This window comes from Podarcis cretensis (assembly GCF_951804945.1).
Source record: "Podarcis cretensis genome assembly, chromosome: 7".
NCBI lineage: Eukaryota > Metazoa > Chordata > Lepidosauria > Squamata > Lacertidae > Podarcis > Podarcis cretensis.
In genome coordinates, this window is record NC_137176.1 from 34912217 (window position 1) to 34933343 (window position 21127).

Consider the following 21127-nt stretch of genomic DNA (forward strand, 5'->3'; position numbering starts at 1 on the left):
CATGAGCAACATTACAATTATGTAATATTTATTTACCCCTGATTCTGTGAGGGGGCTTTTAAAAACAAAAACAACGCACACCCCCTTGCCCATCACAAATTAACAATGTACTTTTCTGTGAAGTAAATAACTAATTTATATTCCTCATTTAAAATAAATAAATCTTGATTTAAAGCCACCACTATGTGTTTCATTCTATTCATTTCAGGTGATTTTTGGATTGTTTCCAAAAGTAGCAACAGCTCCATAGGCTTCCTTTGTAATGCTCCTCTACAGCTGCTGTAGTTCTAGAAAGGGTTGCAAGTTTGAAACTGGCAATATAAAAAGAAGAAAAAGTGAGAGAGCTCCATGCAAAGCGAGCTTTCAAACCGACCCTTCTGCCTGCCGCGAATGCAGTTCTGAATTAATCCTACTCATTAACCGCTTTTAATACTGCAGCTGTTTCGACTTTCTCCGAGGAAGCTTCTTCAAAGTCCCTTTAAGCTGGTGACACTGCCTTCTAAATTCCATCTTGTACCTCCGTGCACCAATAAATCCCCTTATATTCTCGCCTTACTTACAAGGCTATATCCTTACAAAAAACAACAAAAGTTGATGGCAGCAGTCTCACTTCAAGGGCGAGCCCAGCAGCTCTTCCTCCAAGCAGGTGACAAGGGAAACTTTGGCACGAAAGGGGGCAGCAAGCAGCCGACTTTGCCTCGCTTGCTGGCTCGCTCCGACCTTCTCTCCAGGCAGCAGGTGGGATCTTGGGGGGAGCCTGGGCGTGTCCCGGGCTGGGCTGCCTTCTGAAAACCCGCCCGCCACTTGGGCACTCGAGGCCAGCAGCCCCAGCGCCGCGCAGCCCACTTGGACTTGCCAACGCGACGCGCTGACCTTTGCCCATCGCGGTCTCTCCGGCGTCAGCACCATGGACAGCGACTTTCTGCCTTCCCTCGAGGCAGCTGCCTTTCTGCGACTCTGGCAGCGCTTCGACGCCGACGGTGAGTGCGCCCGGGAGAGGCTCTTTCCACTCTGGGAGTTAAATAGGGAAGGGACGGAGCGCGCCTAGAAAAGGCGGTAGGCACGGGCGCTAGCTGGGGTGTTTCTTTGTCCACGTTTTCTCGTTCTGCTTTGCAAGGAAGTTTTTGCTTTTCCAAGTTCGATTTTCGACTAGACATATGCTTGTATTCCCGTGATCTCAGAGTGTCTTGTGTTCATGGGTGCGCAGAGGAGATTAGGGTGGTTGGTGGGTCTGATTGAAGCCATTTAATTGAGAAGCAAGGCTAATTAGAGATCCTCGTGGACCTCGATCAGCTGACTTTTTTCACCTATTATTGATTTTAGAATGCTGTATTATATTACTGTTGTTAGCCGCTCTGAGCCCCGCTTCGGCTGGGGAGGGCAGGATATAAATAAATTATTATTATTATTATTATTATTATTATTATTATTATTAAAGAAACACTGCTGTGTTTCAATACCAATGTTAACCCTGAGGAGGTTACTGTTCTTGTTTTACACCATCAGCATGCATGGTGCTGAGTAACATTAGCAAAAGGACATGTCCCTTCTCCAAGGAGCTTACACTCTCAACCAGTCTTGTAAATTAGACCCCCAAAGTTACTAGCATGCAAAAAATAATCATAAAATACCAGCCTACTTAGGCTGGCAAAGGAGGAATGCAGAATCCCACTCTCCTTCCAGCTGTCTGCTTGATTTCTATGCTGGAGACCAAGAAAGTGGGGAGACCTCTGCACTACTCCCCTCATTTGCCCGCCTGCAGTTGTTTCCCATTTATGCTTTCCAAGCTGATGCAAGTATGATTTAAATGGTTCTTCTTCATTAAACATCACACTAAAACAACATATCCCAAAATGTCTTAATACATTATTGTAACCCTAGATTGTGTACAACCTGGAACATGATGGACAGGGTATAAATAAATTATTATTATTGTTATTGTTGTTTTTATTTAGACGTATTTATTCTGTTTTAAAATAAACATGTTAATTCTCTGATTAGTGCATTTATACATGCATGAAAACTTTATTCCACTTTCATGTACTTCAAAATGTATGTTCCTGCAGTCTAAAATTGTAGGCCTGCTCTGGCATATGCAGCCTGGCACCTTGTACCTATGTTTTCCAACCTTTGTATCAATACAGTTCTTGGCTATCTGATTAATATCAAAGGAGGCTGAAACAAGAGAAGCTCTTGGTGGATTTTGGACAAACTTTCATATCTCTTATTTATTTGAAGAAGAGGAATATTTAAATTTAGAAAGCTGGAATAAAGTAACTGCATATTTAAACAATCTATCAAAGCAAAAAACAAACATTCACATTTTCTTTATATGTGTGTGTCAGTTTGGCTAAATGTTTGAATTGTTACTAGATTTATGAAATGTTTATGTTGCATGTTATTTCTTCAGTTTAGATTCTGAACATTAATGGTACAATATTCAGTAATATGTTTTTAATCGGTTTTAGACAACGGTTACATAGAAGGGAAAGAGCTTGATAATTTTTTCCATCATCTGCTGAAGACACTGGGCAGTGAAGTAAGTACTGTGTCTTATATTCTGCATTTAAATATAACCATGAGCATATGCAGAGGTTTCCTGCAAATTGGTGTTGAACATAGATCCAAGAGCTAGGGTTCTTTGTTGCAGAGCACTTTCAGGAAGATGAGAATTCTGCCACTCAGCTGTTTGGTAGGGGGAGGAGAAACATGGATTATCCACAACATACATTTAAATCACATGGCTTCTTCCAGCACCAAATTTAGGGCAGTGCAGGAGGTTTCCCTGCACAGGGTTTTGAGCTGGGGGGGGGGGCAAAACTGTAATTGAAAAGATCCATTTGGAGGTCCCAAATTTTAGCCTCGCTCAGGGCACCGTATTACTAAAGATTACCAAAGTCTGCCCCTGGTTCTCCCAAAGAACTGTGGGGAACCCTCATAGAGCTACAATGCCCTTAACATACTACAGTTTCCAGGATTCTTTGAGGGAAGCCATGCACTTTAAATGTATGGTGTGGATGTGACCCACCTCTCTCCTTCCCGCCCAACACCTGATGAGACATATCAGACACACACAATGTGGTATTGTGGTTAGAGCATTGGACTAGTACCTGGGAGTTAAAATATCCACACAGCCATGAAGCTTGCTGGGTGACCTTGGGCCAGTCACCAACTCTCAACTTAACCTTCATATTGTGAAGGCAATATGGAAAAAGGGAGAGTCATGCTGTATGCCTTGAGCTCCTTGGGGAAAAGTTGAATATTTTGTATTATTGCAATGTTGTTGTTGTTTAGTCGTTTAGTCGTGTCCAACTCTTCGTGACCCCATGGACCAGAGCACGCCAGGCACTCCTGTCTTCCACTGCCTCCCGCAGTTCGGTCAAACTCAGGCTAGTAGCTTCAAGAACACTATCCAACCATTCGTCCTCTGTCGTCCCCTTCTCCTTGTGCCCTCCATCTTTCCCAACATCAGGGTCTTTTCCAGGGAGTCTTCTCTTCTCATGAGGTGGCCAAAGTATTGGAGCCTCAGCTTCACGATCTGTCCTTCCAATGAGCACTCAGGGCTGATTTCCTTAAGAATGGATAGGTTTGATCTTCTTGCAGTCCATGGGACTCTCAAGAGTCTCCTCCAGCACCATAATTCAAAAGCATCAATTCTTCGGCGATCAGCCTTCTTTATGGCCCAGCTCTCACTTCCATACATCACTACTGGGAAAACCATAGCTTTTACTATACGGACCTTTGTTGGCAAGGTGATGTCTCTACTTTTTAAGATGCTGTCTAGTTTTGTCATTGCTTTTCTCCCAAGAAGCAGGAGTCTTTTAATTTCGTGGCTGCTGTCACCATCTGCAGTGATCATGGAGCCCAAGAAAGTAAAATCTCTCACTGCCTCCATTTCTTCCCCTTCTATTTGCCAGGAGGTGATGGGACCAGTGGCCATGACCTTCATTTTTTTTTTTTTTTGATGTTGAGCTTCAGATCATATTTTGCGCTCTCCTCTTTCACCCTCAATAAAAGCTTCTTTAATTCCTCCTCACTTTCTGCCATCAAGGTTGTGTCATCTGCATATCTGAGGTTGTTGATATTTCTTCCGGCAATCTTAATTCCAGCTAGGGATTCATCCAGCCCAGCCTTTCGCATGATGAATTCTGCATATAAGTTAAATAAGCAGGGAGACGATATACAGCTTTGTCATACTCCTTTCCCAATTTTGAACCAATCAGTTGTTCCATATCCAGTTCTAACTGTAGCTTCTTGTCCCACATAGAGATTTCGCAGGAGACAGATGAGGTGATCAGGCACTCCCATTTCTTTCAGAACTTGCCATAGTTTGCTGTGGTCGACACAGTCAAAGGCTTTTGCATAGTCAATGAAGCAGAAGTAGATGTCTTTCTGGAACTCTCTAGCTTTCTCCATAATCCAGCGCATGTTTGCAATTTGGTCTCTGGTTCCTCTGCCTCTTTTAAATCCAGCTTGCACTTCTGGGAGTTCTCGGTCCACATACTGCTTGAGCCTTCCTTGTAGAATTTTAAGCATAACCATGCTAGCGTGTGAAATGAGTGCAATTGTGTGGTAGTTGGAGCATTCTTTGGCACTGCCCTTCTTTGGGATTGGGATGTAGACTGATCTTCTCCAATCCTCTGGCCACTGCTGAGTTTTCCAAACTTGCTGGCATATTGAGTGTAGCACCGTAACAGCATCATCTTTTATAATTTTAAATAGTTCAGCTGGAATATCATCACTTCCACTGGCCTTGTTATTAGCAGTGCTTTCTAAAGCCCCTTTGACTTCACTCTCCAAGATGTCTGGCTCAAGGTCAGCAACCACACTACCTGGGGTGTACGAGACATCCATATCTTCTGGTATAATTCCTCTGTGTATTCTTGATGTCTTCTGCTTCCGTTAGGTCCTTACCACTTTTGTCCTTTATTATGGTAATCTTTGTACGAAATGTTCCTTTCATATCTCCAATTTTCTTGAACAGATCTCTGGTTCTTCCCATTCTGTTGTTTTCCTCTATTTCTTTGCATTGCTCATTTAAGAAGGCCTTCTTGTCTATCCTTGCTATTTTTTGGAAATCTGCATTCAATTTCCTGTATCTTTCACTAGCTCCCTCGCATTTTGCTTGCCTTCTACCCCCCCGCTAAATGCAATATGCAGTAATAAATAAGTTCTACCCAGAAAGAGAGAGAGAAGGAGAGAGAGAGAGAGAGAGAGAGAACTCCCCATGCATAGCACTGGCAATGCCGTCCATACTGTTTTAGACCAAGCCAAGAGTGTGTAACCATATTTCTCTCCCCACCTACTTTGGTTTTTTTTAGTAGAAACATTCTAAAGTAAATAGTGTTGTTCTTTGTGTGTTCTGCTCAGGTTCCTTTCACAACAGGTGTTCTTATCACTGTTTGTGTTCTGAGTCCCTCTGCACTGGCCACCCACTCACTGGTCATAATTTTGGCATGAAGCAAATGCTAGGCTACTGACAAAAAAACACATTTAGATTAATGAAGGTGAGTCAAGAGGTTTGCATACACATTAATCTGGATGAAGGGAGTTAGGATAGCAGGTGTCTTTTGCTTATTCAAAACATTGCTGATTAGTTTTGCAGATGCAAAATTCTGCTTTCCAAAATCAATTAACATGGGTGTTTCTCCAGAGTTAATTGACACTTGCTTAGGAAAATGGATCTGCTTGTAAACAGCTGTAAAATGAACGGTAGAATCAACAGCACAGTCAATTATGTGCAGGTCCTGTTCTTTGCGGTTCTGTTTCATTTCCCCTGACATATTGGCCCTTTATTTTTGATTGCCACTAGCAAACAGCCATGCTCTCAACTTGTGCTTACTTTCTTCTGTCTATTATCTGACTATCTGCAGTTGCCATAAACCACCAAAAAAGGAAATGAGTTCTGATTACTGTGATCTTGTTTTTGTGATCAGATATCCTACGTTCATGTAGGGACATGGGTGGCACTGTGGGTTAAATCACAGAGCCTAGGACTTGCTGATCAGAAGGTCGGCGGTTCAAATCCCCGCGACAGAGTGAGCTCCCATTGCTTGGTCCCAGCTCCTGCCAACCTAACAGTTCGAAAGCACCTCAAAGTGCAAGTAGATAAATAGGTACCGCTCCGGTGGGAAGGTAAATGGCGTTTCCGTGCGCTGCTCTGGTTTGCCAGAAGTGGCTTAGTCATGCTGGCCACATGATCCAGAAGCTGTCTGATGACAAATGCTGGCTCCTTTGGCCAATAAAGCAAGATGTCGGCCACGACTGGACCTAATGGTCAGGGGTCCCTTTACCTTTTATCCTGCGTTCATAAAACCTTGACTCTTTGGATTCTCCTTTTACTATCAAAGGAAAAATCATGAGAGAGAAGTAAGTTAAAGGGAGTGGGAAAGACCCCTGGATGATTAGAAATTATTTCTGAACTGCGATTGTGTGACCTTAGAATGACTGGTAATAGGTTTAGTACCTCCAATGAGGGGAAGTGGCCTCAAATTACTCATAGCAAACACTGCAAGCTGCTTCAGACATTATTTCCCACTATGTTGAGTTGCTGGTATTCTTCTTAAAGGGGAGGATGCATTTCATAATATATGAACAATAGGTGATTCTCTACATCTTAATGGGTTTCTGTTGTTTCAATAACAAAGCCCTGCTTGCTTAAACACTTCCCTACCAAACACTTGGAAGAGGGAAAGGAAGTCAGATTGCGAGCGCAGAGTACATCATTTGCTTCTCATCTCTTGGACTGAGTGGAAAGTGTGGAAGATTCCCTTCCCCTGGCTGCTAGCCATGAGAATTATGCCCTGCCTTCACAGTCTGGAATGCTTCTGAATACCAGTTGCTGGAAACCAAAGGAAGGGAAAATGCTCTGGTGGTTGGGTCCTGCTTGCAGTTTTCCAACAGGCCACTTTGAGAACAGGATGCTGGACTAGATGGGCCATTGGACAGATCCAGATGCCTGTTCTTACATTATGAAGTTTGTGTTGTTCTCCTCCCCTCAAACATCAGGCACCATGAAGGTTAAAGGGCAGGGTGAATAGGGCACGCTTGGGTTTGTGGGAAGTAAGATCCTGCAGGGGACAAGGTAGCCCCCCAGGGTAGGAGCAGGGAACTGTTTCAGCCTAAGGACTGCCTGTCCCCCTGGGCAAGCTTGCAGAGGTCACAGGACAGTGGTGGAGCCAGGGACAAGTGGGCAAAGCAAGACAGTAGACTGTTATCTTTGTACCGTCCATGCAAAACTCAGAGGTTACCCTTACAAACACCTTCATCCAGCCAAACAAGAGGCATTGTCACAATTCAAGGACACATCCTGGCCCAGCAATTGCTCTTGAGAAGGACACAGGGCAGGACCAGTGAGGGGCATGGCTTGGGGAATGTCCTATGAGTAGGTAAGCTGGCTAAAGAAGCCAGGGGACACATTCAGCCCCTGATCCTAAGGTTGCTTCTCCTAGGCCTCTTGAAAAGCCATTGCTGCCAGATTGGCATTTGCAGGCGAGACATGACTGGCATCCGGGGGATAAAGCATCCCTCCTTCTTGCTTGCTCACTGATCTTCACCCAAGTGCCACCTCGTGACACTGTTCTCCATTGTCTTGGTGTTCCTTCTGCCACACCTGTTGTGTGGACCACTTCTGCCTTTCCATGCCCTTGATGTTCTGCAGAGTTTGGTAGTGTAGACTCTAACAATGTTGTAATTCTGTAAGAGCAGCGAGTTGGAGGCTGGAAGAGCATCTCCCAGTGGTGATTGTTTTACAGTGACCTATTGAGTTATGAATTTGTCATACCGTGTTGGTGTGCGTCAGAATGAGACGATCCTGCTTACCAAGCAACCTAACTAAGTTGAATAACCATTTCTACTTATATGCTTTGAAGATTAAAAGTGTCGGATGAAATAAAATTAATAGTTATTATGCACTCCAAAAGTTGTCTCTGTTTGAATAGCAAACTGTTCCATAATTATTATTTTTAACCTCTGTGCACCCTGTTGTTATTTCTCCCTAATGACCACTGTAGTCTCTAGCACTATGTTTCCTCTGCCTCTCTTTCATCTACTCTGAAGCGTTCTCAACTAATGCTAAAGGCAAGAAAAGGAACCCCAGCTGGGAGAACAAAAGACTGACCGAATTCAGTGGGCATGCAAAATGGGGAAGGGGTGGAATGAATGAGGAAATGGAGGAATCTGTGTTTGTTTTCATTTCTGGTTGCCCTACAGTGGTGACCATTTTGTTTGTGTGTGTGTGTGTGTGTGTGTGTGTGTGTGTGTGTTTTCAAATGGAGATCTGTGGGGTTTGTGCATAGCTTCAGACTTTTTAAGGGAACAGCTATATTGGCAACTGGAAGTCTCCTCTTTTGAAATATTTGTTCAGCTGGAAGTTCAGCCAGCAAACTTTCATTATATCTCCTTCAGGGTGGCTGCGGGTGACAGTTTGAAATGGTGTCCTTGTGTCAAAATAGCTGCATTTCCCTCTAACAGACCTGGAAGTTAGGCTCAGTCTTTTCCTGGTTACTGTTTCCATGTATTTTAAATGGAAATGGGGTTGATATCCCTCCTCTGAGCATAATGGAGAATGGCCTCACAATCCAGCAGGATTGCTGGTAAAGTTACCAACTTAATTTCATATTTAATGGAGAAATAATTAAACAATCTCTTAATAATTAATCTCTTTGCTGATATCACATTAAAATGAGAGCCCATAAATAAGAACAGAACATTGAAACCCCAAGGAGAAGTTCTTGCTTGGCTATATATATGTTCTACTTAAAATACAGGAGCAAATCTTGCATTTGTTACTAGCTGATGGAATATACATGGCATTGCGGGAAGAAAGCTAAATTTAAAAAACCAAGATGACTATACAAAGGATAGGTCTATTTGAATATGTACTATTCTATTCTCACTTTTATTTTACTTTTTTGGTGGTTTTTAAATTGGTCTTAAACTTCTATTACAGTCTCACATTGGAAATTTTTAAACTATAATAACATGCGGTATTCTTTTAAAAAGAGACTAGGGAAACCAAGCTTGCCTACTTCTTTTTCTTTTTTTAAAAAAACCCTGGTATGTTGTTCAGTTGTATGCAGGATTATTTTAATGGCTTCTTCAAAGAATTTAAAGCAGACATTATCTTTTTATATGGGATTAAAATATCTTGGAAGTGTCATGAAGTTTAATTAACCTGGCTCCCATAGAATTAACTTTTGGAGCAGAGGCTGAGCTCAGGGATATTTAACACTTGAAGTCTGATATTCTTCTGACTGGCTTTAAAGGCTACTCATAATATATTTAGGCCATCTTATTTCTACAAGCTGTCATCGGCTTCTTGGCACAAAAGGAGTTTTCTTATGTACAGTGTGGAACAGTGAAATTGTTGTTTTGGCTGCCTGGTGACATTTATTTGAGCAATTATATCCCACCCTTCTGGTGCTAAAAATTGTTCACTGTTTCAGGCAGAGATCCTTAGCTGTACCTGCAAGGTGAGTTGGTTGTCTGAAATGCAGAGGCAGCTACATATACCTACAACATCTTACTGCTCTGGGTGGATGCATATGAGCAGCGAATCCTTTTCAGGAGCAGCAGTATTGCTTTGCCTTTAGGTGCCTCCCTTTGCAACTATCTCCTGGAGTGCTGTTCTGTGTTTTAGCCACAATGGCTCCCAGCCAGGAGTTCGATATGCTCTTTGAAGATTTCAGAGACCATGTTGATATCTTCCTCTTTTTGTGTGGTCCTGAACCTTTCATATAAACCTGTAAGCTCTTTTTTCTATCTGTATGGATAGTGCAAGTGTCTAGTTTGATCACGAAGTGGCACTGCACTTAATTTATATCTGGGTATGGTCAGGAGTTTCCTGTCACTATTCTATTCTTGTCTAAAAAAGTTATTGTCTTGTTGTTCACCAGAGCCTTCCATGACACCAACTGCTCCCCATCTCAGCTAAGCTAGCTGCAATATAGGTCAATGTGTCTAGCTGCCATGACTTTGTCTTTTCTTCCAATAATCTTTTTCCTTTCTCACATTTATATTCTGCCTTTCTTCCATCATGGGACCCAAGATGGCATACATGTGGCCTCCAAGAAGTCTCTCATCTAGGCACTGATCAGACCCACTCCTGCTTAATGTTGGTTAGATGGTGGCTTCATGTGCTCTTAGACTATTGTTATTTTGGTAAGGAACAAGTCGCTTCTGATAATGTATGTGTGTGCGTGCACATCACTTCCAAAGATGACTTCAAGGCAGGGTGTTAGGAAACCAGAACAAAATGGCTCTTGCAGCAGGCTCCCCTCCTTTCAGCCTAAAGGAAACATTCACTGCAGGTCCTGCATGGCTGGTCTTAAAAGAGACGGGAGAGAACACATTGTACTCAGGGAAATTGGTTTTATCCTTAACCTGTTGCTTTTCATATCACAGAGCCCCGTAACAGAAGAAAAGGTGCAGAGGGTGAAAAAACGATTTATGTCAGCCTACGATGTGACTGCAGATGGACGCTTACAAATACAAGAGGTAGCTAGCTGCCTTTTATTTTGCAGTGTTAGAAAATAGATGACAGGCAATTGAGGAATAATAATTGCACTGTTGCAAAGAGTGGGTTCACCGGTTCGTTTAGATAATGTAGTATTGGAACTTTTTGTCCAAATGTGCTTTTGACAAAAGCATCTGTCAGAATTTTGCTGCTAGATTTTGTAGTTTTGCTTTGCTCTGCCCTGCTTCTGTCCTTGTGGTATAGCAATTTATTCTGAATAACAATAACACTGATGATGATGATGATGATGATGATGAAAATAACTGCATAGAGAACAGTTTGAGAAATGTAACCTTTATCCCCTCCCCCCAAAAAAAACTTTAGCTTGCAAGTATACTCTTGTCGGAGGATGAGAACTTCCTGCTTCTTTTCCGAAGAGAAACACCTTTGGACAACAGCGTAGAATTCATGCGGGTGGGTGTAATTTCCTGCTGTCTGTTTCCATCTTTCAAAGTATTTTGCATTGCATACTTTTAGTTGGTGTATTGGCCACATGCTGAGGCTCACATTTGTTTAACCTTGGGGTAGCTAACATGTAGCCCTCCAGAATTTATTGGACTCCAATTCCTAGCAGCCCCAGAAGCCAGCATAGCCAATGACCAGTGCTGATGAGAGTTGTAGTCCAATGATTTGGGGAAGGCCAGAGCTTCCCAACGCTTGGTTTGAACCCAGGTCTTTCCCAATCAAGTACAAAGCATGAGATGGAGGGTCGGATTCTGGGAGCCCAAGAAAAGGCTCCAGGAAGCGTAACCTGGTACTTTGCTCCTTGTACCTATCACTTCCTTGGCTCTGCATTCCACCCAGCCAGTGCTCTTCTAATCTGGGCCTAGTGTTTCAATCTAAAAATACCATCTAATGTCAACTACCACCTTAGGATGACTAAGAACAAGGGGATACAAATAGGAATACAAATAGCCACTTAGTCCCTTGATTGGCTGTGTTATTTACATAACAAATAATGAATCTGAATATGCAGCCATGGTAACGACATGTCCAGGTTAAGGATGAAAAATTATTTAAATCTGTTTACACACTTCTTTTAGATGGAACTTGTCAGTGACACATAAGGTTTTTTCCAGGTTTCAAAATCCTTGTTTTCTAAATATTTTGGAAAGAAACAAAATGTTAGTTAATAATTCCACTATGTCAATGCTGAGATGAGCCATTTAAGGTTGCCATATGTCCTCTTTTTCCAGGACATGTCCTCTTTCTCATGGGTATGTAAAATGAGAGTCATCATAGCAATCCACAGTTAAAAGTAGAAGTCGGCAAATGTGTCCTTTTTTTTGCTCTTCAAAATCTGCATACTTCAAACAGTTTATTTTAGAGATGGTGGGGTAATAGCCAAGATCTAGAGAACACGCTAAATAAATGCTCAGTCTTAGAAAAGCAAATCAGTAACTCCACCTGCCTGCGTATTTTTGAATCTGGCCTGCTTCTGGATAGCTCCAAATGAGCCTGGCATGTTCATCTACTAGGAGACTCAGCCCAGCCTGAAGGAACATGAGCCCAGAATAATCTCCTTCCCAAACTATCTGATTCATGAGCAATGGGCCTGATGCGATGGTGGCTACTTTCCATCTGATACTGTAGAGCAGCCCGTTCTTTCTGCTGTGGTTCCCCATGACTGAAGTACAAGGGAGAGTGGGCATACAATTGCCACATGGTGAGCCCACTGAAGGGCTGCAACAGACTCCCATCGTCTGAAATCCTTCCTGTGCTGGTTGCAACCCTTGTGAAAAATATAATCACTCATCCAAACTCCCGCTATCCAAACATTTGCTATGTTCTATAGCAGTGTTTCCCAACCTTGGGCCTCCAGCTGTTTTTGAACTACAACTCCCATCATCCCTGATTAGCAAGACCAGTGGCAAGGGATGATGGGAATTGTAGTCCAAAAACAGCTGGAGGCCCAAGGTTGGGAAACACTGTTCTATAGCCCTTCATAAATGAGACTGAGATATAGTTACGTATTGAACATTTATTTGAAGATGATAACTGTTCACTCATTTCCCCCCCTTTAGATCTGGCGCCAATATGATGTTGATAGCAGTGGTTTTATTTCAGCTGCCGAACTCAGAGTAAGTTCTCTAGGGAGTCTTTATCCAGATGCCTTCTTTACTCAATATGTATATTTTGATCGTATATAAAACATATTAAGTGCATTCAAGCAACTGCCTTAGTTTTGTGAAGCATCTGATGAAACAGGCCTTGACTCCTTTATATTATTCCTAGTATGAATCTGAAACAGTAAAAACTATTTCTCTCCTTTCCTGACAAAGAACTTTCTGCAAGATCTTTTCCGGCAGCATGGAAAAACCATTTCTAAGGCAAAGCTGCAAGAATACACAGAAACCATGGTAAGCAGAGTGCATATGATCAAATACTTATGTTATTATAGAAATTCTCAGGAATTCTAAATAGCCAATATGGTAGTTGCACAAGATGGACCAACATTGCAAAGGATGGTCAGGGGATATCTAAAGGGTGGGGGAAAGAAGGAGAGAGTGCTGTTGCTTCATCTGTGACGGGGAACCTCTTGGCCGCTAGGGGGTCCAATTAGGCCAATGTGGCCATTGTCCCTGAAGCCTGTCATCCCAGCCTTGAGCTGATGTCACTGGTGTTTAGAAGTTACCTCTTTTGTGCTCAGACGTCTGCTGGTACCAACCACCAGTATTTATTCCCTATTCTATTTTATGATCACTTGTGTTTTGCTTTTGAATAAGTAATTGGACTATACCCCAGAATAACATCTTGCTCGGGGAAAAGGGATTCTGTCATCCGGATTATGAGAGGGGGGGAAGAAAAGCAGAAAAATAAGCAAAGATTAAATCATAGCAGAAGAACTGAGAGCAGTTATCATAAAACTATTGCAGTGTGTACTGCTCCCATATTTCACACCAACCCACAGGCCCAATCTGACTGAGATTTAGTGTGGCTTTTTTCTCTCATATGCCTTGTTCTTGGCCTATGTAGTTGTTTTCAGCCTGGACTTAGCATGATCTCCATCACAAGCACAGGCTACAATTTCATGGACCCCCCAAAAAACTATTTTAAAAAATAAACTGCATTGTGATCAAGATAGAACCCATTATAACCTATTTAGGCTAGACTGAAAACTTATACTTTACAAGAATATTTGTGATATACACAAGAAGGATTTGAACAGGCACTAAATCTTTTCTATCCATGCCCAGACAGCTGATTTGTGGATACCATCTGTTGAGTTACTGCATATGTTAACATTGTAATCTTGCAGCAACCTGGCTGATTTCAGTAGGCTTTAAATCAGGTATTTGTGATTTCCTTCTATTTCTTGTGTCGTTTAATAAGTTGTTCCAGTACCTATTGGTCCACAGGAGAGTTGGTTTCAGATAGGGCTCATTCCCCAGAGATGTACTGTTTTTAAGGAAGAGCCATTGAGGCACTTCATGCAAATGGGAAGCAGCTGTTACACAAGCTTGACCTTCTATTGCGAAATTGACCTTGTCAAGTGGCCTCCTCAAGTATACATTGCACAAGAGGGATGACAAGGGAAGGAATCCTACCACAAAGGTCCCAAAGAGGTGACGAGCAATTATCCTTCAATACCTGTTGAAGCTCTCTTACGAGAGGATGAATTCTAGAGGGCAAGTGTGTTTCTAAGCACATCATTCAGTTTAAGTGGTATCAAAGGCTGAAGGAAAAGAGAAGACCATATAAAAAAATTCCTTCCAGTAGCACCTTAAAGACCAACTAAGTTAGTTCTTGGTATGAGCTTTCGTGTGCATGCACACTTCTTCAGATACACTGAAACAGAAGTCACCAGACCCTTCTATATAGTGAGAAGGTGGGGAGGGGTATTACTCAGAGAAGACCATGTTGTTCCAGGAGTGAAAATCAGCTAAGGAAAAGGTTTGGTAAATGAACAACAAGTGCCTTGCCATTAGCATTCATCTGTCATGTCCCACATGTCACCTTTAAGTTCTATCTCTAATCATGCAACTAGGAAGAAGGAAACCTACTTTAAAATTATTCTTATTATTCTTATTATTAAGTGTCCTGCCCTTCATTCATAGATCATCATAGATTTTGCAACATTAAAATACAACATAAAAAGACTGTACTTTTAGGGATCATTTCTATAGTGCTTAAAATACAACATAAGAACACAAAAAACATAAAAAAATAAACCAATAACACCACCCCATCCCATTCCCACTCCCACCCCAAACATATTTAAAAGGTTATAGGGTGTTATCACTCAAAACCACTCAGAAATGTATCCAGTTCACTTTGTGGAAACTTTGTGTTGACTGTCTCTATGTCCCTTATTGTATCCCAGTGTGCCCTGTATCAGTGTAACCCTTTTTAATTTCTAAGTTCAAATGCTACTTCCTTACATCTGACTTCCAGATTTTAGAAGTGTTTTTAATGTTCCCCAATCGCATTCAGATAAATTAGAGCATACAGTCGTTATTAAATCACCAGTATGTTTTTAAATTCTGCAGTTCACAAAGCTACATCTTGTCAATGCCATATGCAAGGCAAGCTCATTACTGGTTTATTCATCAGCAAATCACATTACCTAGCTATTGTTATTCATTGGCTAGAGTAGGAGGTCATGATAATATCAGACAAGCTGTCAGTGCTGGGCTTTCATTTGCACCACACAATATGCTTCCACTGAATAAAACAGCAACTAGTTTGTCTACAGAATCGCAGATAGTTTAAGGCATATGAAAAATCCATGTGCTATGTTTCCATGGAGGTTTTGTTTGGATTAACTCCGTGCTTCCTATGTCTTTCTTCCCTTGCTGTCTCCACATCTGTCCAAATGTTTGTTGATTACGCTTGTTATTGGATATATTGGGTTTCAGGCATGCAAACAGGTTCTGGAGATGAGCCCCGATTCAAATTAAACCATCCCTTTGTTTTTTGTAACCAAGCCCTTGCCACAGTTGCATGGGAAAATACTGTGAGCAGCAAGTTCCCACGACACTAGCAAAAAAACGAAACTTGTGAAAAATTATGGAATGTGTCGGGAGGGGGGAGGGGAGGAAGCGTCCTGCTCATATTAGACTGGCTTGGAGGTGAATCTAAACCATGGTTTAGTGTTATGAGAATGAGTCTTGTTTCCCCTAGACTTGCACACTCCATCCTCTCCCTTGTCCTTCAGCATGACTTTTCCAGTGGGAAGTTCAGAATATTTTACCTCCATTGTAGCTTAACTACAGCTTTCTGTGTCCAGGGGTAGACTTTGGTCTTTCAAATTTCAGGGGTGGGGAGAGAGAGCTGTTGCTTGATCCTGGGATGGGGAACCTCTTGGCCAGATAGGGGGTCCAATCTGGCCAATGAGGCTTTGTAAACTATGGTTTGAAGGAAGCTTAGTTAAGGTTAACCACAGTTGACACAGCAGAGGCAGATTTAGGGCAGTTCAACCAGTTCTGTCGCACTGGACCCTGAACCTAGGGGGCGCTGGAGGGCACCACAACTATGATGCAGTGAACTGAGCAGAACAGATGGCAAGAGTTAGGAGGGACACCAGATTTTGGCCTCACACCCTGGGAGGGTGAGATATTTACTTATGCATCTTGAGGTGTGTGTAGACAAACACATACACAACAATATTTTCCCCTGTAGGTTTTTCAGAGCATCATCATTCCTAAAGAGGTAGCATTCATAAAAGAGAAGTTAAACACTATCCCGGTAGTGAATATTTTACAGCTAATCTATGAGATACACAGTTTAGTCATCCCCCAACACCTAAAAAAAATAATTCAGTTTCTCAACCCTCTTTTATCATGAATTATTCAGGCTACTTTTCTCCTTTCTGAAAGTGATTGCCATTTTATAGCAACAGGGCTATAGCTGGGAAAGGACCGGGGGGAGGGAGGGGGGACTTTGAAGAGAAGTGATTCTGCCTGGAGGGGACCAATCAAAATATAGTTCAGGAAAATCTGAATATACCAGGGAGAACCTCTTACAGTCATCAGCATGAGTGCTCTGACATTAAGAGCCTGAAATTTCCCAGTGGAAGCACGTGCTTATGGAGGGAAAGAGCATTTGTCAAACATACTCATCATGAAACTGAGTCGGATCAAACGCTCACTTATCTGTCTATCAGAAGGAGGATGGATGGTGCTCCACCATGTTTTCCAAGGACAGTTCCATCAAAATTGGGAAAGACCTGAGGAAGTTGGTATCATTCTCACATATACATCTAACAGGCACACAATGCACTCTTTCAAAACTGTTTTGCGATCTGGCCAAATGTCCCATGATAAAATCTGAGGAGGAGAGAGGATTGCTTGTCCAGTCCTTGGCAAATCTGACATTATGCCCATCAAGGCTATGTGACTCCACAATGTGGGCAGCATCACTATGAATAGTAAAATGCCCCTGTATATTGGCTCGCTGTGTATGCCAGGTTTCCTATATTAATGACAGCTTCATAAAGGCTTTCTTATCTTGCTTTTTAGATGAAGCTCTTTGACAAAAATAAAGATGGACGACTGGATCTCAATGACCTAGCAAGGTAGCTTCTAATGACTCTTCAGCTTATTCAGAAAGGGAGTGTTGAATCTGTGGTAGCTTCAACAGGCAAAACTTTCCTCATTGCTGTGTCTTCCCTCTACTCTAAATGCTAAATCTGTTGAATTCCTGCCTGTCACAAGGAACCAGCACTTCTAGAATTTGTCTAGAGAGAAAAAACGACAACCCTACTCATAATGTTACAAGCTTTTGTTTCTCAGACTGTTCATATTTCCCCTTTGTGAGATCTATCAGGCAGAAATGCCTATCTCTGTATAACTGGTATCTGAGAAAATGACCATGTGTCTCTTTCCATTTAGAATTCTGGCTCTTCAGGAAAATTTTCTCCTTCAATTTAAACTGGATGTAAGTACAGTAATTTTTAGTGCATTTAGTTACCTTTCCCCCTTTTCCCTTAAAAAAAAAAATCCCCAAACATTTTAAAATATTTTTTCTCCTCCATTCAGGCTTGTAGTACAGAAGAAAGGAAGAGAGATTTTGAGAAAATCTTTGCACACTATGATGTTGTAAGATGATTTTTTGTTTCTTTCATGGGTTTGGGATTATTGCAAGCCCTGCAAGTGTCCCTATTTTCCAGGGACAGTCCCAAGTTTACAGAAGCCACCCCGGTTTCTGATTTATTCCAGAATGTCCCACTTTTCTTTAGGATGTCCCTGATTTCATCAGAGAAATGTTGGAGGGATGGAGTTTTGCAAAACAAAACAAAACAAAACAAAACAACCCAAAGAGATAAGTGACTGTACAACCTTTAGAAGACATCTGAAGATAGACCTGTTTTTTTAATGTTTAATGTTTTATGATGTGTTTATATATATTGGAAGTCGCCTAGAGTGGCTGGGGCAATGCGATCAGATGGGTGGGGTAGAATAATAATAATAATAATAATAATAATAATAATAGAATAGGAAGTCCCTATGTTCATCTGAGAACTGTTGGAGGGTATGTTATTGCTGATCAAGTGGCACATCAGACTTTACAAAACTTTGCATTAGAATAGCATGTAGGGAAATCAAGTGGATTCATTTATTTCATTAAAATATATATACAGCTTGATTGTTGTTTTTTTAAGAAAACCTTCAAAGCAATTTACAATGAGAATAAACAACAAATCTATTAGTAAAAACCATAAAACAACTCTATAGCCATTGTGCTGGGCTCGCAGGGGCCAGGACGCATGCCTGATCGTGGTGCCACATGAACCCAGCATCATTTTTGCAACTCACAAAAACAACACAGGGCTCTTGGGGCACCGCAAGCAGGCGTGCACCCCGCTTTTCAGCAGTGGGTAGGGGCTGCTGCAATGGCGTGCTCCACCCACAGCCCCAACCCCATGGTGTGCCCTGGTGCATGCCCAGGGAACAGGTGGGGAACGATCTGCCGCTAGCAGATTATTCGTGAGATGCAGAAGTAGACCCGTTATAGCAGAAGTCGGGACAACTAGGATTACAGCTGTCTTGCTCTCTTCTGAATCAGAGTGTCTGAATCAGCTCTGATGACCACCTTCCTTGTAGCATAGTTGCCATGACAAAACCTTATCAAGATAACAAGGAGCATGCAGTGGATTTTCCATATGATTTGGAATGTCCATAGGCATATAGCTTGGGAGGTTGGAGATAATATTGCCAGAAAGAGAACAGGCACCCAAGTATTCATGGATGGATGTGTTTCTAGTCTGCAAAACTGTATGATTTTTACATGTATATATTCCAGAGTAAGACAGGAGCACTTGAAGGCCCAGAAGTGGACGGATTTGTAAAAGATATGATGGAACTTGTCAAGGTAACTACTTAGTGGTTTCTATGTTTTGTTTCCCATAGGTTTTGTGACAAATGTGGCTTGGTTTCAGTAGCTTAAAAGCATAAGGCACCAAAACAAATAACTGACTCCAGGTCTTTTGTGGAACAATAAAGAATGAGGAACGTCACTTTGTTAACTTGGGGGCCTGGGTAACCTAATGAAGTGATAAATTATGATGTGGACTTAGCTTTCCTTGTGACAGATTTATGAATGTAATAGACCCAATACAGCAGCTCTGAGGTGCACATGGTTTTCCAGATACAAAAAGCTTCCTCATACTTTCATTGAACCAGGAAGTGTTCCAAACACACACACACACACACACACACACACCAACGCTTTGTGTCATGTGGAGCATTTTCCATTATAGAAGAGGATGGAAAGCATTGGCCCATCTAATGCTCTGTGTCCCATAGGGCTTTGGCCATTTTCTCTTGCTGTACATACCTTGCACCATCATCGCCTCTACCCCTTCTTCCGAATCCTCCAAACTGGGCACACAAGTGAAGGACTAGTAGTATAAACTTGGCCAGATTCATGTTTATGCATTTAGAAAAGACACACACAGCATCATTCTATTTAGGTAGCAGACAGTGGAGTGCGGTGTCAGTATTTACCTGACTTCCTGTCAACTGAGCCGCTGCTGTTTACTGGGACAGTGAGGGGCAAGGCAGTGAGAAGGTCTGCGTGGTGCAAATGCGCTGGCAGAGCCAGTCCGGTGCTGCTGTGTTTGCACTGTGCCAATCTCACTGCCACCTCTCTCCTCCACCTCATGTTAAGCAGAAGTGATTCAGCTGTCAGGAGATCAATTAAGTGCTGCCACTCCACCATCTGCTGCAGATCACAAATCCATTATTTCTCCTTTTCATTTTTCTTTCTTTCCTTCTTTCAAGATGTACTGAGGCTTCCTATTTGCTGGCTCTTCACTTCCTTTGTCGTCTTTGTTGTTCTTTGCTGTGGAATTCTCGTTCGTGCTCGATGTTAGAAAAATAACTCCTGAGAATGGATATTTTGTCCTTTGAAAGTAATTCTCTCTCTCTTTCCCCTCCTTCCCATTGTAGCCCAGCATTAGTGGCACTGACCTGGATAAGTTCCGCCAGATCCTGCTTCGCCATTGTGATGTGAACAAGGATGGGAAAATTCAAAAATCCGAACTCGCCTTGTGTCTGGGAATCAAAATTGCCCCATAGACCTGAATGTGCTTCTCCTGTGGCTTGCCAATTATTGTCTTTTGTGAGAGCCTGCTGGTCCTGGTAGAACATTTCCAGTGCTATGTTAATAATCTCTGTTATGCCGAGCCTAGAAGATAGAGGCAACTCACAGTACAGATGAGAATCTTCATTTGCAAGTCTTCAGCCCAGCAGAATACATGTAATGAACAGTAACGACACACATGCTGTTCCAAAGGAGATCTCGTCTGTGGGGTTTCTTACACATTTTTAAAACATGTTTCATATCTACAAACTACCCAGTCTGCCAGAAAGCTACGTAGCCATTGTACCAGGACTGCTGCTATATAGCATCACACTTTGTTGTACTCTGCTCCCTGTGCTATATCCCTAAAGCTATTGGTTCCTTCTTGGTAGTCCATGTCTGTGACAACTGTGTAGTGTGTGATACTCACAATATCTCCCCCCTTTTTTTAAGGCACAAAAGCTTGATGGTGTTGGAGGCAGTGTATTTGTAAAAGAATAAAAGCAACCATTTAGAAATCAGAGTACAACTGGTGTGTGTATTACTTATAATATGTAACACCCTCCAACCTGATTTTAAATGCCAGGGGAAGACAAAGCTGGAAAACAGCAAAGGTTTGGCTGGACAGAAATATCCCCCAAAGAGGTGCTAATCTTAGCACCAAAGCTGATCCTGATCTCCAAGTCTTTCTGGTTTAAGATCAAGTATCTGCTCCATCTCCTGTCCTTCTAGTGGAAACCATCTCTCTTGTGTGCTTCAACCCATAGAGTGATCATTGACAATGCTCAAACTTTTTATTTTCAAAGAAAACCCTCCAGCTCTTTTTTGTGCAAGACTTTTGAGGTCCAGTATATGCTTGAATTCCTGCCCACCTAGCAGTTCGAAAGCATGTCAAAGTGCAAGTAGATAAATAGGTACCACTACGATGGGAAGGTAAACAGCGTTTCCATGCGCTGCTCTAGTTCGCCAGAAGCGGCTTAGTCATGCTGGCCACATGACCCGGAAGCGGTACGCCGGCTCCCTTGGCCAGTAAAGCAAGATGAGCGCCTCAACCCCAGAGTCGGCCACAACTGGACCTAATGGTCA

At 42.2% G+C, this 21127-nt stretch overlaps 1 protein-coding gene across 1 annotated transcript; it reads left to right on the top strand.

The window, feature by feature from the left end:
• The first annotated feature begins 364 nt into the window (after positions 1–364).
• On the top strand, positions 365–20564 carry SCGN (secretagogin, EF-hand calcium binding protein). The gene is made up of 11 exons (XM_079983830.1): positions 365–980; positions 2469–2539; positions 10405–10497; positions 10841–10930; positions 12541–12597; positions 12799–12876; positions 16978–17033; positions 17350–17395; positions 17497–17556; positions 18761–18829; positions 19909–20564. The coding sequence occupies exons 1-11, from the start codon at positions 908–910 to the stop codon at positions 20035–20037; spliced, it is 822 nt and encodes a 273-aa protein (XP_079839956.1). The 5' UTR covers positions 365–907; the 3' UTR covers positions 20038–20564.
• The last annotated feature ends 563 nt before the right edge of the window (positions 20565–21127 follow it).

Coding starts and splice junctions, on each gene's coding strand:
- SCGN (XM_079983830.1), top strand. CDS start 908: ATGGACAGCGACTTTCTGCCTTCCCTCGAGGCAGCTGCCTTTCTGCGA. Junction 10,931..12,540: donor ACAGCGTAGAATTCATGCGG/GTGGGTGTAATT, acceptor CCCCCCCTTTAG/ATCTGGCGCCAATATGATGT. Junction 12,598..12,798: donor TTTCAGCTGCCGAACTCAGA/GTAAGTTCTCTA, acceptor TTCCTGACAAAG/AACTTTCTGCAAGATCTTTT.